The sequence below is a fragment of the Macrobrachium rosenbergii genome, chromosome 30 (genome assembly GCF_040412425.1).
Source record: "Macrobrachium rosenbergii isolate ZJJX-2024 chromosome 30, ASM4041242v1, whole genome shotgun sequence".
NCBI lineage: Eukaryota > Metazoa > Arthropoda > Malacostraca > Decapoda > Palaemonidae > Macrobrachium > Macrobrachium rosenbergii.
In genome coordinates, this window is record NC_089770.1 from 8456001 (window position 1) to 8468338 (window position 12338).

General features: G+C 37.8%; 1 protein-coding gene across 1 annotated transcript in view; it reads right to left on the reverse strand.

The window, feature by feature from the left end:
• The window catches only part of LOC136854991 (rap1 GTPase-activating protein 1-like), a 493378-nt gene extending 481291 nt beyond the window's left edge, over positions 1-12087 (reverse strand). The window contains exon 1 of the mRNA XM_067131671.1: positions 8779-12087. Coding sequence (XP_066987772.1) covers positions 8779-9032 — 254 coding nt within the window. The 5' untranslated portion in view covers positions 9033-12087. The remainder of the gene's footprint in view (positions 1-8778) is intronic.
• Between the last annotated feature and the right edge of the window lie 251 nt (positions 12088-12338).

Sequence of the window (12338 nt, forward strand, 5' to 3'; positions counted from 1 at the left end):
ACATATGTAAATATGTACACTCCTACACACACATACACACACACATATATATATAGGCTATATATATATACATACATACATATATATATATATATATATATATATATATATATATATATATATATATATCAGCACATAATCTCTTCTAAATAGTAAAATCTAGAGATTTTATATCAACTCTCTTCTAGGAATTTTAAGGAACTTGTGCCTACACAGGTAAAAACTATAATAATTATCAAGTTCATTAAAGTCTCTTTCATCCCATTACAAATAATCAGAACAGGCCTACGTCAAAACATCTTTTTTTAAACTTTTTCATTTTTTCTTTACATAAAATAGGATAGGAAAAAATGTTTAAATTTTTCATTTTCATACCATTAAAGATTATTTCTTTTCAGACCTCATTATAAAACTATCTTACATTACTACCAGTTACGTTTGTTATATTGTTACTGGCCGTGTGAAGCAGAAGTACTAAATAATACTGTTATTAACTGAGTATATAAAATATCTACAGCAAAATATCAGCGATTAGCCTGAAAACACTGACATAATTTTATTACCGACACAAGTCATCTTCAGTATGTTTGAAGCACACCAGAGGATTCTCATGAGAATATAACGAAGAGGTATTACCACCGAGGACATTACACACTCATACACACACAGACACACACACACACACACACACACACACGGGTATCAATCCACTACATAACGGGTATACAGTGAGTTAGCACTTCTTAAAGAAAAAGATTTTCGGAAGGAGGGTGGGGTGGGGAGGAAGTATCAGGGAAGGAGTGAGCATGGAGAAGAGATGGTAGGTGGGTGGAAGGAGGAGGGAGGAAAGGAAGCAAGCGCAAGGGAAGGGGGGAAGGGAGGGGAGGCGCTAGCAAAGTGAGAGACGAAAGACGAAGGTGAAATCATCTTTTGCTTTATTCATATTACCTCATTCGGCTGAAGCATTTAATGAACATTGGGTAAAAGAAAAAAAAGGGGACCGTAAACGGGGGCATTATACCCCCCAAAAACAATCTACCAAAGTCTCTTGCCCAACTGCATACCATAACCATTCATAAAACAGCGTCTAAGCTTCTCTACTGATAATAACAAAGGATAAGAAATACACGATTATATACGGACAGCCAGACCCAATAATAATAATAATAATAATAATAATAATAATAATAATAATAATAATAATAATAATAATTTGAAAACTCAAGCCCCTAGAAAATAATCAAGAATAGAAAAACAAAAACAAAAAAATAAAGGTACAAAAAAATGGTTAACATCCTATTCGAAAATAAGAACATGCACGAGGAACTGGGAGGAACCGAGAAGGGGAAGATGATAAGGAGTAGAGAGGAATTATGCAGGGGGAGATAATGAGGAAGCGAGCGAAAGAACAATGTCCCTTGTTTTGGGGTCTGCCTGCCCTTTCACTTACAACACTGTGGCGGCGGGCGACCAATCACGTGAAGGGATATATAAAAAAAAAAACTCGACAGCCAATCAAGGCGGATCCGGATGATATAACGAGGGGCAAGAACGAGTTTGACCCTTGCTATCAGCGATGATGCACTGATGCTCACTGTGTGTGTGTGTGTGTGAGAGAGAGAGAGAGAGAGAGAGAGAGAGAGAGAGAGAGAGGAATTTAGTAGAGTTCATTACAGGAAAATATTACGGTTTAAAGAGAAAGAGAATTTAGTTTAATTCTCTAAAAAGCGTAATCATGGAAGGACTTACCTCAAAGTGGAGAGAGAGAGAGAGAGAGAGAGAGAGAGAGAGAGAGAGAGGAATTGAGTAGAGTTCACTTTAAGAAAATATTACGGTTTGGAAAGACAGCATTTATTTCAATTCTCTAAAAAGTGTAATCATGGAAGGACTTGCCTCAATTTAAGTGAGAGAGAGAGTTGAGAGAGGTGGGAGATTTAGTAAAATCCACTATAAGAAAACATTACGTTTAGAGATAAAGAGTATTTATTTCAATTCTCTAAAAAGTGTAATCATGGAAGGACTTGCCTCAGTTCAAAGTGGAGAGAGAGAGAGAGAGAGAGAGAGAGAGAGAGAGTAATTTACTAAATCCACTAAAAGAAAATAATACGGTTTGGAGATAAAATGCATTTATTTCAGTTACCTACAAGTGTAATCACTGAAGAGAGTTATCTAGAGAGAGTAGAGAGAAAAGGAGGTTTAACTACCTAGAAAAATTTCATCGATATTGGGAGAGGGAAGAGAGAGAGAGAGAGAGAGCACATTGGCTTGTCTGATGGTTTTACAAACCCACTGATATGAAAGTTTATTTGCAACAGTAAAGACTGATTCTTTCCTAATAAGAAGAGAATATGGTGACAAGTATGCAACGTAAGTGAATAAAAATAAATAAAAAGTAATTAAACAAATAAACATATGACTGGAAATCTACCTATAACGCATTTCCAATTTTTACTAAATTGTGGCCGCATAGCTCTCTCTCTCTCTCTCTCTCTCTCTCTCTCTCTCTCTCTCTCTCTCCAGCCTCAATCAACCAGTTGCCTTAGCCATTCGACCATAAATGAATTCAGATGGAAATACATATTTCGCTTAAGCCAAAAAAAAAAAAAACCTATCGAGTACGAATAAATAAAAATTTGAATCCCGGATGGATGCTTTCAAAGAGAGAGAGAGAGAGAGATGGGGGCGGGGTTATGACTGTCAGAAATGAATTTGGGGTTGTCAATACAAAAAATAATTTTTTTTCCTCTTTATATCGACAGCAACAAAGCTGGGGAATGGGAGAAGGGAGGGAGATGGCAACAATGACGCTGTTAGAGAGAGAGAGAGAGAGAGAGAGTGGATGCATATGGAAACGGCTCTAAAGAGATGGGGAGAATGGAAATACAGAAATAGAAGTTGACTGAAGATTTGTGAGTGTAGTTAATTATGTATGTATGTATGTTAATACATATATAAATACACATACACATATATGTATATATATACAATATATATATATCGATGTGGCAGCGAACGATGCTTTCCCTTTGCTGAAGAGCCACTTTCTAAATAAGGAGAACTCAGTGGTCTGGTTAAACTACTTTAACACTCTACTATATAAGGAGAAAAAGCTTATTAAGAATGTATATATCGTATGCACGTACCTGTATGTATGCATACATGTATTCACACGCACACATGCTCGTGAATACATACACAGCATACCGAGTGTAATATGAGATGCCCGAAAAAAATTAAAAATCTAAGATGAGGGGGAATATCACGCGACAAAAAACTGAAATTCACAGGCGGTAATTACTACAAGGATAAACAATTAGGGTACCACACCACAGCTATTATAAATAACCTCTGATCTCTATTAGCTGGTCTTTTGACCTTTCCGTGAAAGTATAAAAAATCTTGAGAAATATTTCTTATATATAAATATATATATATATATATATATATATATATATATATATAATATATAATATATATATATGCCATTATGTGACCGTGAGTACGCACGCACCTGAACTGCTTTCCTCAAAACCCGTGATGTGAAAAAATGGCTTTAATGTTCATTATAAAGTCGGCGGGATAGTGAATGCTGAATATATTTCTGCTTGGGAAAAAACGAAAGCTCATTTGCAATACAATAGCGGCCTCATTATAACTAGATCTGTTTATGATTATTTAATTTCCGAAATGAAAATCCAGCAGCATTAAATGGAACACAATATATTTTAATTACAGCGCATTAAAACCCGCGCAGATTTCCACGCCGATGGAGAGAGAGAGATAAGACTTCGTATTACATCCAAATGCTTGTGTTTATGGTCTTGAAGTAAAAGCAGTTCTCAATAAGGAAATATACAGAAATACTTAGCCGTGCATACGTGTGGGTTATAAACATATGCAGTTCTCAGTTGTAAGGAAAATACATAGAAATACATAGCCGTGCATATTTATGGGTGTATAAACATATGTAGGCTAGTTCTCACTTGTATGAAAAATATTTATATATAAATAACCGTGCATATGTGTGTGGTTACATAAACATATGCAGTCCTTACAAATTATATATATATATATATATATATATATATATATATATATATATATATATATATATATATATATATATATATATATATATATAAAACCTTGCATACGTATGTGAGTACATAAATATATGCAGTTCTCACAGGTAAAATATATATATATATATATATATATATATATATATATATATATATATATATATATATATATACAGCCATATATACGTGTAAAAACATATGCAGTTCTCACGTGCAAGAAAAATACTTATAAATACATAGCCGTGCATACATTTGGGTACGCAAACATATGTGGTTCTCGCTTGAAAGAAAAATATTTATAAATGCATAGACATGCAAACATGTGGGTATGTAAACATACGCAGTTCTCACCTGTATGAAAAGTACTTTAAATACATAGTCGTACATACGTGTGCTTACATAACATATGCAGTTCTTACTTGTAAGGAAAATATTTATAAATACATAACCATGAATGTGTGTGGGTAGATAAACATTTGCAGTTCTCACTTCTAAGAAAAATATTTATAAATACATAGCCATGCATACGTCTGGGTACATAAACATATGCAGTTCTCACTTGAAAGGAAAATATTTATAAATACAGGCGTGCATACGTGTGGGCATATGGTTATGTAAGCACTTATCCATATAGCTACCAATTCATATGTAAAAAGGGCTGTTCTACATAAAGTATACTTATAGCGAAAGATCAACGAACAAATGTAATTCAGAATGAAAGATGCAAAAGGCCACATGCAGTCTGAAATGAATGATGTCCAGGGTTCACGGAGTCAGATATGAATGAAGCAACAGTGAAATGGGTTACTCTAAGTCTGAGGTTTCTTGAGAGTGAATGGTGAGGATGAATAGATGGAAATTAAGAAGTTGAAGAATGAAAAGACACCAGGAACTGATGGAGGGAATGCTGAGGATGTATGGAGGAAATTAAGAAGTTGAAGAATGGAATACCAGGAACTGAGGATGTATAAAGAGAAATTAAGAAGCTGAAGAATGGAATATCAGGAACTGATGGAGGGAATGCTGAGGATGTATAGATAGAAATTAAAAAGGAGAAGAATGGAATACCTGGAACTGAGGATGTACAGATAGAAATTAAGAAGTTGAAGAATGGAATACAAGGACCTGAGGATGTATAAAGAGAAATTAAGAAGCTGAAGAATGGAATATCAGGAACTGATGGAGGGAATGCTGAGGATGTACAGAGGGAAATTAGGAAGTTGAAGAACGGAATACCAGGAACCGAGGACATATAGAAAGAAATTAAGAAGTTGAAGAATGGAATACCAGGAACTGATGGAGGGAATGCTGAAGATGTATAGAAAAAAATGAAGAAGAATGGAAGGACACCAGGAACTGATAGACTGACAAGAGAAACCACGTTAAGGTGGTGGTAATGTGATTGATAGGCCGCCAGTTGTATAAAGTATTTATCACTGAACGCCCCAGTCCCTTTAAAAGGGGCAACGCCAGAAGGTGTTCCAGCCTTCTGGTTCTCAGCAAGCCCTTTGAGATGAGGTTCCTCGTCGGTCCCCACTCTTCACTCTTGATAATTCACTGCTCTTGTTAACAAACAACGTACTCATGCACCCTTCTTCCTGGGAGTCGAACCCGAGACCCTTTTTCGTATGTATACTTGTCTATCATGTCACGAAAGGATATATATATATATATATATATATATATATATATATACTATATATATATATATATATATATATATATATATATATATATATATATGTATGTATATAATATATATGGGGGTGTATACAAATTTATATTACATGTATGTATATATATACATATTCATTTTCATGTTTACATAATATCTTCAAAATTAGTAAAATTATATACCTGATGTCACATATTGCACAAGTCTATAGAACCACGCACACACACACACGCTCGAACATCCTGTATCCACACACAAAATAAAAACCGTCAGCTACTCAGCAAAGCTACGGCAGAAAAAGACACAAAAATACGCCTTCCCCCATCTCCTTCTTTAATCTCGAGAGCGAGAAAGTAGCACGCCTCTTCTGAACCAGTAAAAAAAAAAAACTGCGATGTATCCAGTGGAGTCAATATAACGCCTGCCACAAAAAAAAAACATAAAGAGAGAAACTATATATCCATAAGTGGGCGTTTGATACCTGAGGAAGACGAAAGTGAAGCAGGTAAGAGAATGAACATAGACACGGGGAGACTGCAGCTATACAAAGAGCTGTTGCAAAGAATTAACCAGCTACAATTTCTACTGGTGATTTAATTTGTTATCCATCTTCCGTCGTCCTGCTAAAAGCAAACCGCAAAGACTCTGGGATTATAATAAAAAAAAAAGGTACTAATTTTTAGGTAAAATTATTCAAAGACACAGGAATTTCTATCTCCACTACGTCCCCACAGGAGATTCTTCATCTCAACAAAGGTTCACTGTCGGAAGTTAATTATTTGCACTATTTCTTCCATTAAATAAAAAAAAATATCCTTGTTCTATGACAACATGAAATTATATTAAATTCTTTCAAATTTTCCATCATAATTTAATACTTTATTTAGACAGCTAAAAACCTTGGGCAAAATTCATGACAAAAATTCTTATACCTATCTACTAATCATTCCAAGAAATTTCTCCATTTATTACATTTATCAACCCCATAAACACTGACTCCCCTACCTGGAGAGAGAGAGAGAGAGATTTAAATGGAAGAGAGCAGAGAGTTCTAATTTAAATGGAATGGAAAGCATGAATACTAAAGTCTTGGCAGACTAAAAATAGCACCATCTCTTAAAAATTCTTGAATGATATTAGCATTAATTGTTATGTCTCTTCCGGTGAACACCGGGTGGTTTATGAGGACTCTCTCTCTCTCTCTCTCTCTCTCTCTCTCTCTCTCTCTCTCTCTCTCTCTCTCTCAAAATTAAAATTCTACTCAACAAGTCTCAATATCAATAATGGATCAATGACTCAAGTGCCTCCGTAATCATATGTCCACATGTAAGAATGTATATATTCCCTTCTACATAAATATAAATATAAAAATAATTATATATATATATATATATATATATATATATATATATATATATATATATACATACATACATACATACTATACACACACGATATATAATAATATATATATAATATATATATATATATATATATATATATATATATGTATATATATATAATATATATGTGTTCACAAAAATAAGTGCATAATTCATTTTAGAAGAAAGTAGGAACCCCACACCCGGTCAAAATCTACTCTACAAGAGATGGCCTCCCATCACTGAAATTCCCGTGTGAGCATTAGTATATTAAAACTCAAGAGCTTTTAGTTTAATTCACTCAATATCATCTTTACCTTATATAAAAAAAAAGCAATACACTTTAACCTCTCGCTATATTAGCCTACCTGAGAGACAGAGTGAGAAAAATAATATACTTCATACCTTTTTAGATATTGCATTACACAGAGAGGGAGAGAGAGAGAGAGAGAGAGAGAGAGAGAGAGAGAGATAATACACTAAGTATCTCTCCTCTAGATTACCTGGCAGGGTTTGGCCACGTAGCAGTCATAATTTTCCTCTCTCCCCTCACTTTCTAAAAAGCACCTGCCTCGACCATCTCCCCTTGCTTTCTCCTCCTCCTCTCCTTCTTCTTCTTCTTCTTCTTCTTCCAGGACACCTACCAAATTCCCCTCGCCATAAGAACCATAAACAGCAGGAGGAGGAAAAGGCAAATCCATGGAGAGAAGAGAGCCAACCTTAAATGGTCGTTCCCTCCCCTCTTACTAACTTCCCATCGCCCCTTCTCCCTTCTAATCCCCTCCTCCCTACACACCTCTCCCCCTATTTTCAATTCCCTCCTTCCCTCTTTCCGAAACCCCTCACCCACTCCCTCCCTACTCCCCTCATATACCTCCCTTCTCACTCCCACTTATACAAACCTTCCTATGCCTTCCCTTCTCCTCTTTCCTGGTTCCCCCCTCATGCTCCTACCTCTCTCTCTCTCTCTTTTTCTCCCTCTCCCCCTTCCCTAGCCCCGCCCCTCCCCTCCCCTCCCGATGTGCTAACTCTCCTCCCCCCTTTTTCCCTCTCCGTAATCCTACAGGGAAAATCTTTACGAACAGTGCTTACCTTCAGAGGAAACTTTTTCTTTACTCTCCTTTATTTTTTGTACTACGGGACATTCGGATCGGAACAGATACGGTAAGAAAAAATGGACACTATGGAGGTCCCGGCTTCTGCTTTTCTACGTAGGCGTGATTAATAAAAAAAAAAAAACACACAGAAGTTTTTTTTATCATTATAACAGTTGAATGCGATTCCTGTTTTGACATCATTTCATCTTTACGAAAAGATTACGTCGCGAAAATAACTCTTCTTGAAACGATGAGAAAATACGACAGTGCATAGGATATACTTGGTTGATTAAAACTATTCTATAATAAAAGAAAATACTACATTAACTGTTACGTAGTCATGAGAAAATGCAACAGTGCAAATAAAATACTTGGTTGGTTAATACTCTTCTATAAGTAAAAACAAATATGATTCCTTTCTCTGCAGTCTTTCAGTGCTTGAAATGACACAGCGGGAGCGGGTCACAACGAGACCCGAAAACCTACAGAGCAATGCTCTGCGATAAAAAACAAACAAATATATAAATAAATAAAAACCTCACCTTGAATATCGCTTACTGAGGGTCCTGGTGAAGGCCAACATATTCCCGTTGCTGTCGCTCCTGACGCTGGAGCTGCCGGCGCTGACGCTGGAGCTGCCGCTGATGATGCTGATGCTGTCGCTGTTGGCCCGGAAGTGCCCTCGGGCCCTGAGGCTGCTGCAGGGGCTGGAGTTCCCCTGGGGGAGGTTGTTGTTGGCCGAGTCTTCTTCTCGCTCCACCGGCAGGAGGCTCTCCAGCATGTGAATCTTCAACATGGTGCCCAAGGAAACCGAGGGAGGCACCTCATGGCCTCCGAGGACTCTGAAAGAAAGGGGGAGGAGCCTTCCCGGTCGGTCATTGGGGCTCGGGGCGCCGACCCCCTGCCCGCCTTCTCACTCAGTCTCCTCTTTCTACAATCTTTTTTTTTTTTTTTTTACCTCTCCTTCCTGTTCTTCTTCTTCTTCTTCTTCTTCTTCTTCTTCGTCCTCTGTTCTCTCGCTCCCTCTTCTTCTTCTTCTTCTTCTTCTTCTTCTATCCGATCACGTTGGGGAATTAAGCACAAACTCACTGATCTCTTTAGCTTATTCTCTCTATTAAGGGTTACACAATTCACTCTATTTCAGACTTTTATTTTTTCCACAATTTTACGTTTCCACTATTCACCCGAAAACCTTTTACACTTTACACAGGGGAATCTTCGGAAGATCCTTAATTTCCAATTTGATTTTCGACGTGAAAAAACTGTCACTTGTCTAGACTTAACTTCCTAAGGGGGGAAATGCTGGCCATTAATGACTGATCCTTAATATTGCACCATTATCATTAATTATTATTATTATTATCATTACTATTACTATTCAGAAGATGAACCCTATTCATATGGAACAAGCCCACCAAAGGGGCCACTCGCTTGAAATTCAAGCTTCCAAAGAATATGGCGATCACTAGAAAGAAGTAACAGTAGGTAACACTATTTAGACAACGGTACAAAGCAGAATTCTAAATGTAAACCAGTCTATTTTTAGAAGACCTGAATACCGGCGACGCCAGTTTATTCTATCAGTGAGTCAACGCACAATGAGTGACAGCAGAGTATACCGTCATCCAATGATTCCTGAACAACGACGTAACACTGCATTTTGATGACCTCGCCCACCGACTCGCGAACATCAATGGCTTGTGAAGTGACATCCAGCGGAACGAGGTTAACTGTAACGCCTGATTCTGTGACTACGTCTTCGTCTCCCGTGACTTACGGGAGAGTGATGACTTGCTTTTGACTACGGTAGGGCAAAAGACCAATGGGACGGGAACCTGCGGGCCCCTTTTCTAGCCCAGGCCCGAGGAAAACCAGAGAAAGGAAAAGGAATGAAGAACTGTGAGTCTTAGAAATGGGAAAGGCAACAGAACTTCAGCCTTTCAAAGGAACAAACGGATACGTCTGGGAGAGAATTCCAAAGCCACTGGCAATACACAGGCTTCTAGAAAAGCTAATTCACTGTTGACAAACCCGATTGACTTCTGAACGCCTGAGCAATTTCGGATAGTAACCCTGAGAACTTAAGAGTAAGATTCTGAAGCAAAATACTTGCTCTTTTGTTTGTTGCTAATTAAGTATCATTATAATTATTATTAGTAGTGGTAGAAGTGGCAACAGTAATATTTGTTATTATTATTATTGGTGAAACATACTTGAATAACAGTTAGTTAAGATAAAACAAAAATGTGGATCGTCTGATAGACCAAATGAGGGCCGGAGACAAAAATAAATAAATAAATAAATAAATAAAAAAATAAATAAAAGTCAAAAGTACCTCATTATTACCATTAACAACAAAAATCAATAACTGGTGCTTTTAAAGTAGCAACAACTGTGATCACATTAAAAAACAAGTAAACAATGAGCCGAAGAATTTCTGTAAAGCGAATAATGCTGTATGAAACTCCCAGCCACGGTCCGGTGGCGGTCTGTGTTGTTGGCACCTATAGCGGTGCCAGACGCAGGATTATGGCTAACTTTAACCTTAAATCAAATAAAAACTACTGAGGCTAGAAGGCTGCAATTTGGTATGTTTGATGATTGGAGGGTGGATGATCAACATACCAATTTGCAGCCCTCTAGCCTCAGTAGTTTTTAAGATCTGAGGGCGGACAGACAAAGCCGACACAACAGTCTTCTTTTACAGAAAACAAAAATCTTTATAACAATGTAGCTTAGAACTTAGAACCCTCATGCAACGATAATAACAACGTTGATGTAAAATTGCACAACAGCTTAATAGAACTTAGTTAACAGTACAATTACGTAAAGTGAATATAACTATATAAAGCTTTCTGCGCGGCATCCAGTAGCTGATTCAGATATTGCGCTTCCCAGCAGCTATCCCGGAGCCAGGATTGCGAACGTAATTGCAAGGCGAGCAGCGTATGCAATACCCTGTTGCACGACGCAAAATGCAAGAGGTCGTCATACCAATATCATCAGGTGAACCGTTTCTATCCCATGGTGGGTGGGGGGAGAGGGAGGATTACGTGACTGAGGCCGGTCCTTTTTCAGTTACATATATGAAATATATTTTTACGAAGTGTGATCACACATGTGTTATATGTCTTTTTTCTTTATTCTTTTTTTTTCATACGACAATTGCGAGCCAGAACAGTCGACTTCTAAAAACTGCAACCTAAAACAGTCGACTTCTAAAGCTGCGACCAAAAGCAGTTGACTTACAAAACTTCGACCCTAAGCAGTCGACTTCCAAAGCGGTGACCCAAACTTCGACCCTTACGCGGTCGACTTACTAAACTGCTATCGAAAATTGTCGACTTATAAAACTCCTATCCAAAACAGTCGATTTCCCAAAACTGCTATCCAAAACAGTCAATTCCAAAGCTGCGACCCAAAACAGTCGACTTCAAAGCTGCGACCTAAAACACTTAACTTCCAAAACTGCGACCAAAAACACTCGACTTCCAAAGCTGCAACCCAAAACAGCCGACTTCCAAAGCTGCGACCAAAAACAGTCGACTTCCAAAGCTGCAACCCAAAACAGCCGACTTCCAAAGCTGCGACCCAAAACAGCCGACTTCCAAAAACTGCGACCTAAAACAATTGACTTCCAAAACTGCGACCCTAAGCAGTCGACTTCCAAAACTGCTATTCAAAACAGTCGACTCCAAAACTGCTATTCAAAACAGTCGACTTCCAAAACTGCTATCCAAAACAGTCGTCTTCCAAAACCGCGACCCGAAACTTCGACCGTTAAGCAGTCGACTTTCAAAACGGTCGACTTCCAAAAATGCGACCCAAAACAGTCGACTTCCAATATTCACTGCTAAAAACAGCAGAAGCCTAACTGAATTTTTAAGAGAACATGCCCATACCCGCACCACCCTTCCCACACACGGTTAGGGGATCGAACGCAGGCCTGTCAGCAACTGAAACAAGAGCCCTCCCACCTGTGAGAAAGAGTCCCCGGCAAAAAAAACGGCTTACATGAAACGGGGCACTGCCACGCGTTAAGTTTATTGGCATCTGCCCAGCGGTGTCTATCACGTTCCATACCCCAACATGGTCACCGTTC